Raw genomic sequence first — 21851 nt, forward strand, 5'->3', positions numbered from 1 at the left:
AAAAACCCCACAAAAGCAGAGCATGCTGCAACTTATAGGAAGTGGAAAACAATTCTTTAGCAGTAACTCTTATTCATTTTGAGTTTCAGATTCAGGCATAAATTTAGAGGTTGACTAAACAAACAAGATCATGTGACCCTAAGACATAAATTATCTCAGCCTCTAACTAGTAAATCCTTCCTAGCAAAAAAAAAATAAAATAAAAAAACAGAAAAAATGACCAAAAATAACCCAGTACACAACTCTTCATGCAAGAAGACACTGTGTTATATAACAATCTAATATCAGCTAGATTTGCTACATTAGTAACATGCTCTTGGGTTTTATTTATTTATTTATTCATTTATTTATTTATTGAAACGCAGTCTTATTCTCTTGCCCAGGCTGGAGTGCAGTGGGGCAATCTGGGCTCAGTGCAACCTCACAAACGAGTCTCCTGCCTCTGCCTCTTGAGTAGCTGGGATTAAAGGCGTGAGCCACCATGCCTGACTAATTTTTGTATTTTTAGTAGAGACTGTCCGGATTCTAAGCTGCCATCTCTATTTTCTGATTGGGAAATATAAATAAAATTAGATGTTTACATTTGTTTCATTGATTCTAAAACAGATTTCTTAAAAATTTTAACCTCTTAATTAAGATACATTTTGTAATTGATGGCATTGGACAGTCACTATCAGCCAAGTGGTAATCATGACAAAATTACATAAAAATCTTTTACTGACACTGTCTTGTAAGATCAAGGAAATATTAGCATCTGCATATCTTAGGTTTGATGGATACAGTAAATAAGAAGAGAAAAGAAGAAATGGCAAGAGCAAGAATATTTTGAACCAGAGTAAAAATAACTGGTGGATGTTGTGAAAACATTTCCAGTTTGCTTAATACAAACACACAAGAATTTAATAAAAAGTCCATTAATTGGCTGGGTGCAATGGCCCACGTCTATAATTCCAGCCATATGAGAGGCTGAGGCGGGAGGATTGCCTGAGGTCAGGAGTTCGAGAGCAGCCTGGCCAACATGGTGAAACCTCATCTCTACTAAAAATATAAAAAAATTATCTGGGTGTGGTGGTGGGTACCTGTAAACCCAGCTACTTGGGAGGCTGAGGCAGGGAGAATTGCTTGAACTCAGGAGGCAGAGGTTGCAGTGAGCCAAGATCGTGCCACTGCACTTCAGCCTGGGTGACAGAGCAGGACTCTGTCTTAAAAACAACCACTAACATAATTTGCTTTACAGCAACTTTAATGAATGCTTCTAAGTACGTGTGTGTGTGTGTAAGTAATACACTTGGTCCTCTGCAACTGTAGGTTCCATACTCATGGATTCAACCAAGTAAGGATGAAAAATACTTGGGAAAGGAAAAAAAAAAAAGAATGGTTGTATCCATACCGAAACATGTACAGATTTTTTCTTTTATTACTATTGTTATTATTCTCTAAACAATGTTTATTCTCTCAACAATATAGTATAACAACTATTTACATAGCATTTGCATTGTATCAGGTATTATAATCTAAAGTATAAGGGAAGATGTGCATAGGTTATATGCAAATTTTATGCCATTTTATATAACGGACTTGAGCATAAGTGGAGTTAGGTATCCTAGTGTCCCAGTGGGAGGGGAAGGTGGTTTCCTGGAACCCATCCCCCACAGATACTGAGGGATGACTATATATAACATATATATACACATACATATATAAAAACCAATACTTCTTTCAACTCATTCTGATTTGAAGAGCGCAACTATAAGTAGCTCCTCAAGTTCTACAGAACGTAATGGTCCAAATTCTTAAGTCTGTGGAATGACAAACAGCCTGGACAGAAAAAAATGAAAACTCAATCGTTTTGTTTTGTTTTGTTTGAGCAGGATCTTGCTATGTTGTCCATGCTGGTCTTGAACTCCTAGGCTCAAGAGATCCTCCCACCTCATCCTGCCAAGTAGCTGAGATTACAGGCATGCACCACCACCACATCTGGCACATTCTTTTTTAAAAGTTGGGGGGATTTCCTGATATGACACACTGAAGGAAATGATACTTCTATGCCATTTCTGCCACAAAGAAGTAACTAGAATCTATCTAATTGTGAGGAAACAACAGACCAACCAAAGTTGTTGGATAACAGATCAGAAACTTTTTGTTTTTGTCTTGGTTAAAATGGACATTACTGAGACAATGAATAAAATATGAATGAGTACTGTAGTTAGATGATAGTATTATAAAAATCTTAATATCATGATTTTGATAATTATACTGTGGTAATGTAAGAGTTTTTAGTTGGTGACAGTGAAGTAACTAGGGGTAAAGGGACAGTTTGTCATCATTTCTGCACCTTATTCCTCAATGGTTCAGAAAGAAAATAATACCCATGTATGCATATGTATTTATATAAATGCAAGCATAGAAAGAATGACAAAACAAATGACAGATAAAATATTAACAATTGGGCCGGGTGCGGTGGCTCACGCCTGTAATCCCAGCACTTTGGGAGGCCGAGGAGGGCGGATCCCGAGGTCAGGAGTTCGAGACCAGCCTGACCAACATGATGAAACGCCATCTCTACTAAAAATACAAAAATTAGCCGGGCAAGGTGATGCGCACCTGTAATCCCAGCTACTCAGGAGGCTGAGGCAGGAGAATCGCTTGAACCAGGGAGGCGGACGTTGCAGTGAGCCGAGATCACGCTACTGCACTCCAGCCTGGGTGACAGAGTGAAGACTCCGTCTCAAAAAAAACAAAACAAAACACACAACTGGGGAATTTATGTGAAGGGTATCTGGGAGTTCATTTTATTATTATTGTGACTTGGAGAAATTTTAAGAAATAAAATGTGACCTAATGCAAAATACTGAAAGGTCAATCTATAGAGATTAACTTATGTATTTCCTAACTTCTTTTTATGATAAATCTCAGATATATAAAGAACTAGAGAGGACAATACAACAAATCCCATGTATCCATCCCAGCTTCAACAATTATTAATTCACGACCAATCTTGTTTAATACACCAACTTATCTCTACACTACAGAATTTAGTTTGAAGCAAATTCCATATAAATATGTCAGCATAAATGTTTAAAATATAAGGATTCTTTTAAAATAACACAAATGTTATTATCATATCTAAAAAATTAACATGAGATTTTATTCTTAAATGAGAAAACACCTAACAAATCCAGTCAGGTTCTCTAAGTTTTACTGAATGTTTCAAAGGCCATTAATATAAAAATATATGCAATCTGTGGCATAACAAAAAGACGACATTATTGCTAAATTTACTCTTTCTGCTTGGATAGAAACAATGACTATAGTAAAATATGTTAATATTTCTTTTTATCTTAATACGTATTTAAATATTGTAACCCATGTTGCCATAATCAAATCTGCTCCATAATACTTTACCAAAAGGAAATGTTTGAATGCTGAGCATTTATTTTAAAAGGGCACTAAAATATCAACTGCCACTGAATATACAGATAAGTCATTTTCTGTTTCCTTCCTAAAGGTCACTACCAGCCCAGTATAGAATTCAGCATGTAGAAGACTTAATTTGGGGTTTTTTTTGTAATTAGATTTATCTTCTCTTGTGGACTAAATTATTTTGAGGCAACACAGTTTTAAAATTGTAAAATTGTTAGCTCTCAGAAAATTCAGGAAAATGAAACCCCCTGAAGGTTGTTATAAGAAAAAAAAAACACTGAGAAAGGAACTTTTCATAGTGAAAAAATCAATCACTGCTTTTCTAAGTCTTATGCATCAATTAAACGAGAAATATTTCTAATTAAAACAGGAACCAAAGCTTGAAGAGTTAAGAATTCTGAAGTTAACAGTTTACTATGATCATGGTCTGAGATTGATTCATGGTCATTTTATGATAAATGCCTTTAATCACACACATCACTGAAGATGGAGCAATGGGAGTGTTAAATTTCAAAGTTATCTTTTGTAAAGGGTGGCATTAAGATAAACCAATGAGATTATAAAATTATTAATAAAGTAGGCATTTCTTTTTAAAGTCAGAATTAGCATTGTTTGATTTTTAAAATATATAGAGAGAACACAAAATATTACTTCTCTACTGACTATATACTGCATTAGCCCAAGTTGATTCTAAAATAAAATCACTTTTAAAAACATTGAAAATAACTAACAAATATAGAAAGCATAAAGCGAAGGACACATTACAAGATTAAACACAAAACACATAAAACAACTATAATTTAATTCAATGGTAACTCATGTAAGCATCAAATTAAAATTGGGAATCAAAAACTTTCCTTAAGAAGAGGATCAGACATGGTGGCTCATGCCTGTAATCCCAGCACTTTGAGGGGCTGAGACGGGTGGATCACCTGAGGTCAGGAGTTCGAGACCACCCTGAACAACATGGAGAAACCTTGTCTCTACCAAAAATACACAATTAGGCAGGCGTGGCGGTGCACAGAGGTTATAGTGAGCCAAGAATGCGCCATTGCACTCCAGCCTGAGCAACAAGAGCGAACCTCTGTCTCAAACAAACAAACAAAAAGGAAGACAATTATAATTACCTTCTACTTAAAACTAAGGCATTTTTAATGTAAAAAAAAAAAGTACTTTAAATTATAGCTCTACGTTCATTTTGTCCTTAAAATAGCTTAAGGGGAAAATTTAAATATATCAGTAGTGGGAAAACACAATATTGGTCTCATTATTAAACTTTCTTTTTTAATTTCTTTTATTTCCACAGGTGGTTGGGGAACAGGTGGTGTTTGGTTACATGAATAAGTTCTTTGGTGGCGATTTGTGAGATTTTGGTGCACCCATCACCCAAGCAGTATACACTGCACCCTATTTGTAGCTTTTTATCCTTCACCCCCTTCCCACCCTTTCCCTGAGTCCCCAAAGTCCACTGTGTCATTCTTATGCCTTTGCATCCTCATAGCTTAGCTCCCACTTGTAAGTTGAGAACATATGATGTTTGGTTTTCTATTCCTGAATTACTTCACTTAGAAAAATAGTCTCTAATCTCATCCAGTCATTATTAAACTTTAATTCCTACTTAAAACATATTCTTTGAACAAACAAAAGCAACTTTTTAGGTATCCTAGGTAAGTACCTGACCTGTAAATCTCCTAAGGCTTGAAATTACATTTTATTAACACTTGAAATTTAAGACCAATATATACAAATCTGATTCTATTATAACCTGTTTATCTCAATACTGGTTTGAATATCTGGGTTTTTTGTTTGTTTTTTGTTTTTTTTAACAATAAACAAAATCAGTTGCCACATATTCTAATTTGGCCAAAGTCACAACTAGTCAGAAATCTAACATTTTATTTCCAAGAAAGATTAAGATTATGTTATGTTTTTTCTCTCAATAGTTTGCAAACACCCCTTACTCTACAGGTAATTCACATAGAACCACAGCATTATTACTTACGTCATCACTCTGCTGAGCTTCTTGCATTACAAACTCTCGGACCATAGATGGACTAAATTCTACTAGATAAGAAAATATATCTGTAGCAGCTGATCTGACTTGCAAATCATCCATGCCCTGATAAAAGGAAAACTAGGTTACTTAAGCGACTGTTAACAAAAGTTATTCTCACATTTCTTTTTTCTTTCCCAAATCCATACACTAGCTCTCAACTTTCTGGATTAAGATGTTTTACTGCAATCAATATGCATAACCTCGCCAGTATGGTCTTCCTTTCTTTTATAAATATTAAAACTTGTAGGCAATTCAATGATCAGTTTCTGCAGATTTTTACCACTGCAAATAAATATTCAGAGATTTTAAATGTAAGAATTGGCACAGGATTATAAGGCAATGCTTTACAAATGCTGTAAAATATATGGGAAGGGGTTTTATTTAAATATATGTAAAAATTTGAATAATGTCTCCTAGCCAAGACTTCAAAGTCTTCCAGAATCTGCCTTTTGTCCTGAATTTGCCAAGGTTACCCTTAGTAACTGTTTCTATTTTCTGTGACTCACCTAATAGAGCATGCTTTTGAAAACTCTTTTTGGGCATTTCTACTCTTTTGTGCAACTTAGTTTTCTAAGGTAGTAACCCTAAATACTTTTCCCCTCCAACACATGAAGAGTATGTGACTTATAAGTTACAAAATCTTGAGGTGATTCTGAAAACACTCCCCAACCCAGCAGTTCTCAAAAGTGTGGTCCAGGGAATCCTGGTGAGAGGGGTCTAACATCCTTTTAGGAAGTATACAAGATTAAGACTATTTCATAATAATAAATAATACTAAGCCTTTGTCATTTTCACTCTCATTCAATCACAAGTACAGTGGGGTTTTCCAGAGGCTGCGTGACATATCATATCACCACAAATTAAATGTAGAAGCTGCTTTGTGAATCTAGACACCTTTTATAAAGCAAGGTATTAGAGAGATTAGCAGAAAAAAAAAAAAGTAAAAAATGGTACTCTTTTCACTAAATTTTTTGTTTTGAAAAAATTATTTTTTCATAAAAGTTATATTGATTTCAATCTCAAGAAAATGTGGTGAAAAAAGTTCTATTATTTTTGTTAACATATAATGGGTTATCATTTTTAAACGAATACTTTAAAAATTTGTTTTAATTTTCCATAAAGTAAATACCAATGGGTAAAACTCATATAAACAAAAGTCTAAGAATTATGCCCTAACCCTGTGTTGCAGCATGAATCCCCTTGTTTCAGTCTGTCCTCATTCCACTCACTGATCTAAAAACAAAAGATATTTTACTAGTTTCTATGAAACACAATACTGTTACAGAAAAGAACATTCTTGCAAAAACGTGGGTTTTTTTACTCACTTGAAAGCATACTATATGCAAGTGATTACATACTGATATTTAAAATTAAATAAAAATCTGAAACTGAAGATATTCTTGTAGTAATTCAATATAAGATAGCTTAACTATAGAACTGAATATACATTATTATAATATATAGCTTTTCATCCATAATATAAGTCTATTACAAATTTACAACTTCAAAAACATGAAAAGAAACGGCATAATTACCATTACAATTTCAAGAGCAGGAAGAATTCCCAATTTTGCCAATGTTTTGAAAAATGCATCCCTGTTTTGAGGTTGTAATGTCTGAGAAAACGCACAAAATTCCTTGAAAAAATTAACCTGTAATGTTAGAAATTTTAGTGAGACGTTGATAAACATAAACTTGGGGCACACTATAGTAATAATCTACCATGGTGTGGTATTCACCCTTCTGAAGGATCTCATCTTTTTTGGAGTTTCCTGGCTCCTCAAAACTACATTAAAAACAAACTAAAAATTAGCACCCCATTAAAAGTAAAACTTGCATTACTGGACGCTGTTAAGCAGAAAGAGAAATCCACCAATAAAAGGTAAATGTAAGCTGGCTTTCTGAAAGATGCATCACAAGCTGCTTTTTTCTTTTTTTTTTCCAGTGAATAGCAGTGTTTGACAACACATCTTTCTAAGTGAACCTTTGAAATATGTTATTAGAACATTTTTCTTACTCCATTGGGACCTTATAGGTCAACAGAGATATTTGGTGATAAAAGGCAAATGAGAGTATGCATACTTTGTTTAAGATGCTGGATTTGCCTATTGATCTATTAGTACGCAAAAATGCAAGATATACTTTTAATGGGGTGCTAATTTTTAATATGTTTTTAAATATCAGTTGTGAGGCACCAGGCTACTCTGAAAAGATGACATCTGGCGGGGCATGGTGGCTCGCGCCTGTAATCCCAACACTTTGGGAGGCTGAGGCAGGTGGATCACTTGATTCCAGGGGTTTGAGACCAGCCTGACCAACAGGTGAAACTCTGTCTCTACTAAAAATACAAAAATTAGCTGGGCATGGTGGCACGTGCCTGTAATCACAGCTACTCGGGAGGCTGAGGCACGAGAATCACTTGAACCCAGGTGGCAGAGGTTGCAGTGAGTTGAAATCGTGCCACTGCACTCCAGCCTGGGCAAAAGAGCAAGACTCTTTTTCAAAAAGAAAAAATAAAAAAAGATGAGATCTTTCAGAAGGTTAACATTGACCAATTAACTCTTTAAAGACATTCAGTGCAAACATGCCAGGTAAGAAATTTGTTTTGAATTATGAACACATATTTTCACAGAAACCATCCTGTAACTCAACTCTAGCTGGGTCCCCAGTAATCTCCCAAAAACATAATACTGGTTTAAGGACTGAAATGTACATCAAAGCTTCCCTAGTCTAAAACACCACTATTACAATTGAGAAAACTAAGTAGGTTATTAGTAAGTAACTACACTAAAGATGACTTACAGGTTTTAAATCAGCCATCTTTCATTATTTTGTGAAATCCCAATAAATAAAAATCTGAAACTGAAGATATTATATTAGTAATTCAATATAGATGGCTAAATTATAGAACTGAATATGCATTACTATAATATATACTTTCCCTTCTCATCTCATTATATTTGAAAAAAATGTCAAACATCTGGCAAACGGCAATCACTATTCTCTTCCTCAAAATGGTTTATATCTCAAAGAAAATGCTTATAATAAAAAACAAAAAATTTCCAAAGAACCAAATTATTTACATCGTTTATTCAGGAAGCATTTTCCTTATCTCTTGTTTAAAAAGAAAAGCATCGTGGCTGGGCGCAGTGGCTCATGCCTGTAATCCCAGCACTTTGGGAGGCTGAGGCGGGCGGATCACCTCAGGTCAGGAGTTCGAGACCAGCCTGACCAACATGGAGAAACTCCGTCTCTACTAAAAATACAAAATTAGCTGGGCGTGGTGACGCATGTCTGTAATCCCAGCTACTCGGGAAGCTGAGGCAGGAGAATCGCTTGAACCTGGGAGGCAGAGGTTGCGGTCAGCCGAGATCGCACCATTGCACTCCAGCCTGGGCAACAAGAGTGAAACTCCGTCTCAAAAAAAAAAAAAAAGAAAAAAAGAAGCATCGCTATAATGTAAACTTCTGCAACTATAAAAACGTCTGAGTTTTGTAGTTGTGTTCTAACATAAGGCACTTATCTGGTTTGGGGATTTATAAGGCATACAATGGTGGGGGGTGATACATCAGAGCATCCTAAGAATTTTCTAAAATATACAAATTCTAGAAACAAACAAATTTTAGAAACTCTGAATAATCATTTTGTAGTTCAATTTAAATACACACTTTTCATCTCTTACTAATCTAATTACAAAAAACTGTCTCAAGTTAGCAAATTCAAGATTAAAAGCTGTGCATGTCAAAAGCATAAGTGCTCTATAAGAGTTTGAATTTCATAACTTACCAATTCACGCCGTTTATCATCATCTGTAGCCTCATCTGTTAATTGTGCAAAAACTTCAGACAAAAACTTCTCATCTTCCTGCATGAAAAAAATAATTACTATGAAATATTAACAAAAAGATAAGGTTATACTCATTTATATGACTTACACAAATTATAAAAAATAGCTGACAAGTAGCATTTTCATTATGAAACCTAATATTCTGGGGTATATTTGTGTGTTAAAATTTTGTAAAATTTGACTACACCATTCAATTCTTGTTATAAATACATCAATATCTACTTTAACTAAAAACCTCAACTACAAATAACTCTTTGGAAACCAAAAATATTTGTTCTAGAGGTGTTATGTGAAAACTCACTGAATTTAGATTCTCTAGCCCCCTTTCAGGGTCTACTTTCTCTTAATTTAAACATAATTCAAACAAGTCTAAGGATCTTATTGTTAGTCCATAACAGATGAGAAAACCAGAAGAATTATAAGACAAGGAACAAGGAAAACAGTAAAGGAGGCTGAATTCTGGCAGCAGATAAAGTTACAAAGCTATTTAAAATACAAGAACTCATAAAATACAGTAACCTACAACTGGTGCAGAGTCTTACACGTTCTTGTGGTCCCCAAGGATATAACTAAATGACAAAACACTACAATAACTGCTTTTCATACTAATGACTCTGAGGTATTAAAAAGAAAGACAAGTGCTAATTTCTCCAGGCGTTGTTTAAAAGGACAAACAGAAAAATTTAGTCAAGCATGTACTTTTAAAAAATAAATTTGTGGGCTGGGTGCGGTGGCTCACGCCTGCAATTCCAGCACTTTGGGAGGCTGAGGCGGGTGGATCACCTGAGGTCGGGAGTTTGAGACCAGCCTGACCAACATGGAGTAACCCCATCTCTACTAAGAATACAAAACTAGCCGGGCGTGGTGGCACATGCCTGTAATCCCAGCTACTAGGGAGGCTGAGACAGGAGAATCGCTTGAACCTGGGAGGCAGAGGTTGCGGTGAGCCGAGACTGTGCCATTGCACTCCAGCCTGGGCAACAACTCAACAACAACAACAACAACAAAATAATAATAATCATAAATAAATTTGTGTGTCTAAAGTCTAGAAGGAGTACACGTTAGAATGTTAACTATGGTTATTGCTTGGTGATAGGTTATGAGTGATTTTCTTTTTTGGTTATCTATATTTTCTAATTTTCTACAAAGACTATTAAATTACAAAAGAAAAAATGGGCATAAATATTAAAATTCACCTTAGAGATTTCATCAAAATCTGCTAAAAAATTGATGGAAATTATTGGTGGTTTTAAGCTTCAGTTATCTTCAAAATTCATTTTTATGAAATGTAATTTCCATTAAAGTAACTTGTTCTAAAAAAGTTTATAACAATAGTATCTGTAGAGTTGATAGTAAAATAAAACCCTAACATTTAAAGGATACACCCCCAACTACCTGTCCTTTTTCTTACTGAGGATCATACATTAAGTGGTATCAATCCCTTAAGTCCTTTTTGAAATAAGGTGGAACATATATTTTTAAAAAATGAATAGAAACCACTACGTACAATCAGAGTATAACATGCTATTCCACTAAAAATCAATTGGTGCTACTTAAAGACAAGACACTGGTAGATAAATCATTTAGTTTGACTCAGAATGGTGTTTCCTTTGGTATTTCATTGACTCCTTTTGGACCTTATGCATTGCAGCCTGAACATCCATATTTTGAGGGAGTTATATGCATACGTAATCTTTTTTTTTTTTTTTTTTTTTGAGACGGAGTCTCGCTCTGTCGCCCAAGCTGGAGTGCAGTGGCGCGATCCTGGCTCACTGCAAGCTCCGCCTCCTGGGTTCACGCCATTCTCCTGCCTCAGCCTCCCGAGTAGCTGGAACTACAGGCGCCCGCCACTGCGCCCGGCTCATTTTTTGTATTTTTAGTAGAGACGGGGTTTCACCATGGTCTCGATCTCCTGACCTTGTGATCCGCCCGCCTCGGCCTCCCAAAGTGCTGGGATTACAGGCGTGAGCCACCGCGCCCGGCCGTAATCTTTTATTTAGCCCTTAAGTTACTTTTTCCTTTTTCTTTTTCTTGAGTCTCACTCTGTTGCCCAGGCTGGAGTGCAGTGGTACAAACATGGCTCACTATAGCCTGGACCTCCTGGACTCAAGCAATCTTCCTCCCTCAGACTCCCATGTAACAGAGACCGTGGGCACGTGCCACCACACCTGCCTAATTTTTTAAACTTTTTGTAGAGATGGGGGGTGGTTCACTTTGTTGCCCAGGCTGGTATCGAACTCCTGGCCTCAAGCAATCCTCCCACCTCAGCCTCCCAAAGTGCCAGGACTACAGCCATGAGCCACCATGCCCAGCCTACTTTTTCCAAATACTTTTAGTCTCAATATTTTAGGTTAGGGTGAGTAAGTACATATTTACCTCCATTCACACCTTTTATAAATTTCTATTTTCCTGCATCTGTTGTAGATTACATCTTCATCCTTTACTACCTGAAAATTTAACTTTTTCAAAACATTTTCATAAGAAAAAAGTTCCAACTCCTTGATAAATGCAATTTCCCACTTGAATTCTTCTTATATGATTCGGTACTTGTGAGCTGATAAGTAGAACTGCATAAAATATTACAGATAGAAGCAATCTCAATTATTACAGTCCATTAAGAGAATGTGGATTCCTAGTATTTTTTCCTGATTTCCAGCATTACTCTTGCTAGTATTCATTAAGCTATAAAAGCACTCTGTTCCAATATATTTATTAAGGAAGCAAATAATCAATAACTTAAAGCCTATCATATAGTTGAAATACTTACTCCAAAATCTCTGGTTCTCCAAGTAATCAAACTAATCTCTTTAGTTTTTCTTTTCTATTTGGTTTTAACAGCTCTTGTTTTAATAAAACCTATATATTTAAGTCAAAATTTGTGTGGCTGCTTTTCTGGATAACATAAAAAAACACTGTGGGGAAAAAAAGAGGTTGCTTCTAAACAGTCTAAATCAAACTCTTTTCTTTGCAGTAATATAAATACAGGGCAAACAAAAGAAAAAATAGAACCCATTCATTTTTAGAAACATATAAACACAGAAGCTTAGAATTAGATCAGATTTTGCAACATTGTTACAGAGACTGTCAAGTGCAATTTTAAATTTCAAGAGACTGAGGTCCAAAAAGTGAATTTTTCTGAGGGTAGTTAGTGACAGATGGATTTAGAATCCAGGCCTCCCAAATAATTAATGAGGTTTTTGTCACTCCTACTAGGTAAACCACAGGACAGGTTCCTAAGTATTTCAAACTTCAAACATAAGTTTGAGGTTGAATCAAACTTATGAATCAAATCAAAGCAAAAGATACACACACAAGCTGGAATGGGCCAAATCTAGTAAGATAAAATATATTAAATCCTGTACTTGAATCCAAAGAAAAATCCTAAAAACAAAATGAAAAGCCCTATTACTCTAAACAGTCTTTCAAAGAGTATTTGAAGATTTTACATATTTAATTTGTAACTGGGATGGAAAGTTAGAAATTTTTCTCTCTTGGTGCCAAAACCTTAGTATCTGCAAAATATGTTAAAAGGAAAACTAAACTGCTGATCCTGCTGGGCTAATTTTAAGCTTAACTCTTACCTATGGAATAGCAGAAATATGTATATAATATAATATATGTAAATGTGTTAAAATGTCAACATTTGAGATTTCTGTCCTCTATCATTTCTAGTAAGGAGAGAAATTAAAACATTCTGTTCTGAAAAGGATCTTATTCTGTAGCTGTTTGTGCAGAAACAACCTCACTTTATTTGCTTTCAAAAATTTAATTTCTGGCTGGGGGCAGTGGCTCATGCCTGTAATCCCAGCACTCTGGGAGGCTGAGGCGGGTGGACCACCTGAGGTTGGGAGTTAGAGACCAGCCTGGCCAACACAGTGAAACTCTGTCTATACTAAAAATACAAAAATTAGCCAGGCGTGGTGGCTGCTGCCTGTTATCCCAGCTTCCGGGGAGGCTGAAGCTTGAGAATCTCTTGAACCTGGGAGGCAGAGGCTGCAGTGAGCCAAGATGGCGCCACTGCACTCCAGCCTGGGCGACAGAGGGAGACTGTCTCAAAAAAAAAAAAAAAAAATTAATTACTAAAACATTTTAAAAGAATGTTGCTCAATTCTGGGCTCAGGGGATTTTGATCTGCAATTAGGTAGAAAATTCAGAGTCGCAAAAGTCTTCTGTCCCTATTATGCTTAAGACATTGTCAACATGTATTAGCACACATACTAGGAGCCAGTGACTATGCTAAGTACTTCCATATAATGCAACAGTTAATTAACCTAATTTAGGCTAGGATTTATAAGGACCTTTGTACTACCTGACTTTGGCCCAGTTACATAAAATTCTTACATATTCACTTGCCTTCTACAACTCACACAGCAGCAAGTTAATGCTCATTTAAGAAACCACAGGTGGCCAGGTGTGGTGGCTCACTCCTGTAATCCCAACACTTTGGGAGGCTGAGGCAGGCGGATCACGAGGTCAGGAGATTGAGACCATCCTGGCTAACGTGGTGAAACCCCGTCTCTACTAAAAACACAAAAAATTAGCTGGGCTAGTGGTGGGTGCCTGTAGTCCCAGCTACTCGGGAGGCTGAGGCAGGAGAATGGCGTGAACCCAGGAGGTGAAGCTTGCAGTGAGCCGAGATCATGCCACTGCAATCCAGCCTGGGGGACAGAGCGAGACTCCATCTCAAAAAAAAAAAAAAGAAACTACAAGTGAGTGTACTAGACAGCCAGATAGGTATCTGGAAACACCTACTACCTAGCCAAAAATTTCTACATGGAAATCTCAGAGTGAGACTTTAGGAAATAAGGGCTTAGAGGCCACTGCAGGGCCAGGTATGGTGGTTCACGCCTGTTATCCCAATACTTTTGAAGCCTGGGCACCAGGATTGCTTGAGGCCAGTTAAGAATAGTTTAGGCAACATAGCAAAACCCCCACCTCTACAAAAAATAAAATAAAATAGAGACCACTGGCCACAATCTTATTTCTTTCCTTTTCACACATAGTTGAAAACACAATTCATACCCAAAGGAAAAAAATGCATTATATTAAAAAGACACTTGCACTTGTATGTTGATTGCAGCACTATTCACAATAGCAAAGTCATGGAACCCACCTAAGTGTCTACCAAAAGATGATTAGACAAACAAAATGGGGTGTATATATATATACTGTGGAATACAAACGAAATGTTAAAAAAGAATGAAATCATGTCTTTTGTAGCAACGTGAATGGAGCTGGAGGCCATTATCCTAAGTGAACTCAGAGGCAGAAAATCATACAGTGCACGTTCTCACTTACAAGTGGGTACACATGGACATTAAGATGGAGATAACAGACACTGGGAACTCCAAAAAGGGGTAGGATGGGAGGGGAATGAAGGTTTAAAAATTATCTACTGGGCACCGTGTTCAACATCTGAGTGATAGGTACACTAGAAGCCCAATCTCCACCATTACTCATGCAATACCCATGTAACAAAGTACCCTCTGAATCTAAAAAAAAAAAAAAAAAAAAAAAAAAAAAAAAAAAAAAATCAACATCTTTGCTGGCACATAAGAGATAATTAAGTAGTAAACCTTACGTAAATAACAGTTCACAGAATCTGGCTATTTCATGAAATGCATCTCATGAAGCAGAAATGATTAAGTCTTCTTTTAGGAAAAGAAAAAGCTGCACTTGATTTATGTAATTATAGCCTTCACAAATAAACCTATTGTAAAATACATAAAATGACATACAAAGGTTTACAAATATTTATAGTTTACATAATTTATTTTCTGAATATATAAAAGTATTTACAATTTACTATTATGAATTTGGAAACCCTTCTGAAGACAAGAACAGTCATGTGAAAGCTACATTTGAGCTTCTCTTACTGGGTCCCCTTTTTATCAACTACAGACTGTGACTCTATTTCCAATCTCCTAAGATTATTAAACGTTTTTCTGTCAACAAGTGAAATAGCACCCTGAATTGTGTACTATGGTTTAAAAATAAACAGGTCCTATATATTATAAAAAGAACCTAATGTGTACATCTAACCTTCCCCACACTCATTATTGGGGAATAACAAAAAATTGGTAGGTGAATAAATGATCTGAAAGAAAAGTAAATCCTACATAAAAAAATAAAGTAACAATAATAGGTGGCTATTGGTGGGAAATGTCACAAAATGAAGTCTATTAGCTGGCACTAAGTCAGAGACAGAATTCAATTATTTGTATCAGGACCCTTTTAAACTCTTTTTTTTTTTTTTTTTTTTTCAGATAGTCTCGCTCTGTCACCCTGGCTGGAGTACAGTAGTGCAATCTCAGCTCACTGCAACCTCCGCCTCCTGGGTTCAAGCAATTCTCCCACTTCAGCCTCCTGAGTAGCTGGGATTACAGGCACGTGCCACCATGCCTGGCTAATTTTTGTATTTTTAGTAGAGATGGAGTTTCGCCATGTTGGTCAGGCTGGTCTCAAACTCCTGACCATAAGTGATCCTCTTGCCTTGGCCTTCCAAAGTGCTGGGATTACAGGCATGAGCCACCACACCTGGCCTAAACTCTTAAGAATTATGCAGGCCGGGCGCGGTGGCTCAAGCCTGTAATCCCAGCACTTTGGGAGGCCGAGACGGGCGGATCACGAGGTCAGGAGATCGAGACTATCCTGGCTAACACAGTGAAACCCCGTCTCTACTAAAAATACAAAAACTTAGCCGGGCGAGGTGGCGGGCGCCTGTAGTCCCAGCTACTCGGGAGGCTGAGGCAGGAGAATGGCGTAAACCCAGGAGGCAGAGCTTGCAGTGAGCTGAGATCCGGCCACTGCACTCCAGCCTGGGTGACAGAGCGAGACTCCGTCTCAAAAAAAAAAAAAAAAAAAAAAAAAAAAGAATTATGCAGAGGCTAGGTACAGTGGCTCACACCTATAATCTCAGCACTTTGGGAGGGTGAGGAGGATCACTTGAGGCCAGGAGTTTGAGACCAGCCTGGGCAATACAGTCAGATCCTGTCTCTATATAAAAAATAAAATGAATTTTAAAAAATTATGGAGGACCCTGAAGAGCTTTCATTATGCACGTTATGTTCATCAATATTTGCCATAAATACAATTAAAACCAAGACTTGTGAAAATATTTATGAATTCATTTTTTAAAATAAGTTATTTTATGTTTATATAAATGTTTTAAGAGAAACGGCTATATGATCCAAAATTTTAAACTTTTAGTAAAAAGAGTAGCCCCTTTTACATTTTTGCAAATCTCAATATCTGGCCTAACAGAAGACAACTAGACACTCATTTATCTTTTTTGTCATTCAATTTGTTGCAATATGTTCTTTAGGCAAAAGTACATGAAAAAAAAACACACAGCCTCACACTGACATCAAACTAGAAAAAGGAAAACCTCATAAATGCCTCCAAGAGGGTCTCAGGGACTTTCAGAGGTCCACAAACCACACTCTGAGATCCATAACACTAAGTATATAGTAGCTGCTCAATAAACTTAGTGATTGATATGGAAATAACAAAAGCAGTTATGCAGAAAGCTTAGTATAGTCTACCGTTACAAGTACTTTAAAAGCATGCTTTTTATACTGTTAGGGTGTAAAGGATTAGCATGATAAATATAGTATAAAGCTCCTATTTCACAACTCAGTGAGACAGAATAAAATCACCTTCTTATAGCAAATAGCCACATACTCATATACAACCCAATAATAACAGTATCTCTCAAAATGGAAGAAAAGATACTTTTAACCCTTTCCCCAATTAGAAAAAAAAGTGCAACTTGCTGCCAGCACTCATTTCATTTTACATAAACACGCTCTTTGAGGCTGAAGCAAATCTGATTTTCAATGTGAAAATAAAATATAAAAACTGTTCCTGGAGTTACTTCTAAACAGAACTAACATCAGAATTGTTTGAATCATCAAAATCGTCTATTTAAAAAAAAATCAGATTCATCAAATGAATCTTTGGCCAACAAATGTTTGAGAACGACATTAATATCATGGGCAGGAATGCTATGTTTTCTAGAATTAATATACCACAGCAATGCGAAAATAATAATAAAAGCTAGGTATTTTGTGGCAAAGCTGTCTCAGGGTAAATGCTGCAGCCAAGCATTATTGGTGAGTATTCGCGGGACAGACAGGAAAAACGTTAAATATAGCTGCATCAGCCAGGTGCAGCGGCTCACACCTATAATTCCAGCACTTTGGGAGGCCAAGGAGGGTGGATCACCTGAGGTCAGGAGTTTGAGACCAGCCTGGCCAACATGGTGAAACCCTGTTTCTACGAAAAATACAAAAAAATTAGTCGAGTGTGGTGGCACACACCTGTAATCCCAGCTACTGGGGAGGCTGAGGCAGGAGAATCGCTTGAACCCAGAAGATGGAGGTTACAATGAGCCAAAATCACACCACTGTACTCCAGCTTGGGCAACAAGAGTGAAACTCCGTCTCAAAATAATAACAATAATAATAATAATAATAAATAGCTGCATCATCGATATATATAATAAACAAATTCATAAAGAGTAGAATAGTGATTACCAAGAGCTGGAAAGAGGGAATATGGGTAGTTACTGTTCAATGGGTTGAGTTTCTGTTTGGGATGATGAAAAAGTTCTGTAAATGGATAGTGGTGACTGTTGCATAACACTGCGAATATACTTAATGTCAATGAATTGTACACTTAAAAATTGTTAAAACTGGCTGGGCGCAGTGGCTCACGCCTGTAATCCCAGCACTTAGGGAGGCCGAGGTGGGTGGATCACCTCAGGTCGGGAATTCGAGACCAGCCTGACCAACATGGAGAAATCCCCCTCTACTAAAAATACAAAAAATTGGGCCGGGCGCTGTGGCTCACGCCTGTAATCCCAGCACTTTGGGAGGCCGAGGCGGGTGGATCACAAGATCAGGAGATCGAGACCATCCTGGCTAACACGGTGAAACCCCATCTCCACCAAAAACACAAAAAATTAGCCTGGGGCGGTGGCAGGCGCCTGCAGCCCCAGCTACTCAGGAAGCTGAGGCAGGAGAATGGCCTGAACCCTGGAGGCGGAGCTTGCAGTGAGCCAAGAGCACACCATTGCCCTCCAGCCTGGGCTATAGAGCAAGACTCCATCTCAAAAAAAAACCACCAACAAAAAAAATTAGCTGGGCATGCTGGCGCATGCCTGTAATCCCAGCTACTCAGGAGGCTGAGACAGGAGAATCACTTCTCTCTGCCAAGAGGCGGAGGTTGTAGTGAGCAGAGATCATGTCATTGCACTCCAGCTTGGGCAACAAGAGCAAAACTCCATCTCAAAAAATAAATAAATAAATAGTTAAAACAGTGAATTTTATGTTATATATATTCTACCTGAATTTTAGAAACACAAATATTATATTTTATAAAAAGCTGAAACATAGACCACTTAAAAATATAAAAGGCTGGGCCAGGCACGGTGGTTCACACCTATAATCCCAGCACTTTAGGAGGCTGAGGCAGGCGGATTGCCTGAGCTCAGGAGTTCGACACCAGCCTGGGCAACACAGTGAAACCCCTTCTCTACTAAAAATACAAAAAATCAGCTGGGCATGGTGGCGCACACCTGTAGTCCCAGCTAATTAGGAGGCTGAGGAAGAAGAATTGTTTGAACCCGGGAGGCGCAGGTTGCAGTGAGCCAAGATTGTGCCACTGCATTCCAGCCTGGGTGACAGAATGAGACTCCAATTCAAAAAAACAAACAAATAAAAGGTTGCACTAAAACCACAAGATATAAAGTCCTAATTTCTTTTGTTTACTTTAAATATACTTAATAATGCATTTAAACAAAATAAATCTTTCAAAAAACAGAGGGTAAAAACACCAGCTTGAACTATTAAGGGAACTAAGTATCTGAAAAATGGAATTGTGAAGAATATCTTTTTACTTACCTGCAACATGCTGACTATCTCAACTTTGTTGAAGAAAATAAAAGACGTAAGAGTAGAAAGAAAATTCTCTTCAAAAACAGATGGTGTGGGCAAAATGATGTCCTGAATGTACTGTACCCTGTAAGTCTGATGTATTTTTTGCCTTAGTTCAGAGTCTGTTATTGGTATAACTTCCTTAAACTTTGCAGTTTTGGTCAAGAATTCTCTATGTCTTTTTGGCTGAGCCAAAGCAGGGTCATATTCAAGGCATCCCACGACATCCATAATACACTCATCAGAAAACATTACCTCAAAAAGAGTTGCCTTATTTAGGAATAAGATTCCTCTAATAATTTCATACAAATGGTGTAAGCCTTCAGTGTTTTCTAGGTTCTCACAAGCTTGGAACAGCTGCAGTAGTTTTTTAATATAGCCTTCATTTTCCAAGGCGAGAGCCAGCTTTTCCCTACGGATAGGTGAGGAGAGCACTGAGGTAACTAAGTCAGCAATCTCTTCAAGTTTATTGAGTTCACATGTGGGCAGGTCAATCAGATGACTAGTTTCAGGCATTTCTTCAAATCGTTCTTCTTCAGATTCATCAATGAGGTCCTGTGTGACTTCCACTGATGGGTCTTTACCTTGAACCTAAAAATATCCAAGTCTACAGTTAATTACCTTAAAATACAAAAGAATTCAAAATTTTGGAAAGCAAATCCCTGACCACTGAATTTAAGTAAAATATCTTGCAAAGAATAAATATTAGTAATAGTCACTACTAATTTATTATTATTTTTAATAGAAACAGGATCTAACTCTGTTGCCTAGGCTGGGGTGCAGCGGTGCGATCATAGCTCACTGTGACACTAAACTCCTGGGCTCGAGTGATCCTCCTGCCTCAGCCTCCCAAGTGGCTGAGACTACAGGCATGTGCCACCACACCTAGCTAACACTTTTACTTTTTGTGGAGACGGTGTCTCCCTATGTTGTCACTACGACTAGCCAGGCACGGTGGCTCACGCCTGTAATCCCAGCACTTTAGGTGCTGAGGCAGGCGGGTCACTTGAGGTCAGGGGTTCAAAATCAGCCTGGGCAACATGGTGAAACCCCGTCTCTACTAAAAATACAAAAATTAGCAAGGTGTGGTGGCATATGCCTGTAATCTCAACTACTCAGGTGGCTGAGGCAGGAGAATCACTTGAACCTGGAAGGTGGAGCCTGGAAGGTGGAGGCTGCAGTGAGCTGAGATTGCACCACTGCACTCCAGCCTGGGAGACAGAGCAAGACTCTGTCTCAAAAAATAAAATAAAATAAAAAAATAAAATAAAATGAATTCTCTTCCAGCTTGGTCCCTGAATGACTCACATGAGCAGGGCCCCTTCCCCTACTGGTCAAACAGCATTAAGGAGAAATCAACTTTTGTTGTCACAAGCCATTGAAATTTTAGGATTGTATTGCTACAACACAATCTGATTATAACATCTCAAAGATAGCCAATTAACTCTGCTGTATGGATTCACAATAAATCTACACTATAGATAGGGTTTTTCAATAAAAATTCTCTATTCCATAATCCTATCGTCATCCCTTACAGCTGCTGCTTTAAATTTTTTTTTCACTTTCCAACTTCTCAAACATTACCTTCACCTTTAAGTCTCAGAAGATAAGAGGTTTCCTTTGAATAAAAAGTCCATCACTACTCAACTTCCTCTAACATTTCTCCATCTCATAACTTACCTTCACACATTTCTTTCATTCACTTCAAAGAAAATGTCCATACCATTTCCTAAGGTTAACATTTCCATATGTACTTCTAAATTTATGCTTTCTCAAAGCTAAACATATCAAAATTATCTTTGCTCTTGTTTTTATAATTTATTTATCTACAATGGTTCCTTCTATTTCATCATTCTCCATTCCCCTTAAGACACTCTGAACCATCTGAACCATCAAACTTTTTCAGGGAAGCTTTTTTGTTCTATTTTCTCATTATAAGGGGTTAAACTTGGGCGTGGTGGCTCACTCCTATAATCCCAGCACTTTGGGAGGCCAAGGCAGGCAGATCACCTGAGGTTGGGAGTTCAAGACCAGCCTGACCAACATGGAGAAACCCTGTCTCTACTAAAAGTACAAAATTAGCTGGGCATGGTGGTGCATGCCCGTAATCCCAGCTACTTGAGAGGCTGAGGCAGGAGAACCGCTTGAACCCAGGAGGCGAAGGTTGCAGCGAGCCAAGATCACGCCATTGCACTCCAGCCTGGGCAACAAGAGTGAAACTCTGTCACAAAAAAAAAAAAAAAAAAGTAAGTAGGGCATCTTTTTTATAGTCGAGACGCATGGATCACGAGGTCAGGAGATCGAGACCATCCTGGCTAACACGGTGAAACCCCGCTCTACTAAAAAATACAAAACTAGCCGGGCTTAGGTGGCAGCCAGTCCCAGCTACCGGGAGGCTGAGCCAGGAGAATGATGGAACCCGAGGCTGGAGCTTGCAGTGAGCTGGAGATCCGCCAGCACTCCAGCCTGGCGACAGAGCAAGACTACCCCAAAAAAAAAAAAAAAAAAAAAAAAAAGGCAGGAGGAGGGTGATAAGAAATAATTAAGTAATATGGTGCTTATTGAAAACTGAAATTGTTCTTCAAAGA

The 21851-nt window shown here is 37.5% G+C and overlaps 1 protein-coding gene across 10 annotated transcripts in view; it reads right to left on the reverse strand.

The window, feature by feature from the left end:
• The window catches only part of PPP4R3B (protein phosphatase 4 regulatory subunit 3B), a 73572-nt gene that overhangs the window by 34444 nt on the left and 17277 nt on the right, over nucleotides 1–21851 (reverse strand). For all 10 annotated transcript variants that reach the window (XM_009184224.3, XM_021924835.2, XM_009184223.3 and 7 more), the window contains exons 4-7: nucleotides 19231–19854; nucleotides 9266–9343; nucleotides 7015–7131; nucleotides 5426–5542 (exon numbers count right to left, since the gene is read on the reverse strand). In XM_009184224.3, the coding sequence (XP_009182488.1) occupies nucleotides 5426–5542; nucleotides 7015–7131; nucleotides 9266–9343; nucleotides 19231–19854 (936 nt within the window). The remainder of the gene's footprint in view (nucleotides 1–5425; nucleotides 5543–7014; nucleotides 7132–9265; nucleotides 9344–19230; nucleotides 19855–21851) is intronic.

Source organism: Papio anubis, chromosome 14, assembly GCF_008728515.1.
Source record: "Papio anubis isolate 15944 chromosome 14, Panubis1.0, whole genome shotgun sequence".
NCBI lineage: Eukaryota > Metazoa > Chordata > Mammalia > Primates > Cercopithecidae > Papio > Papio anubis.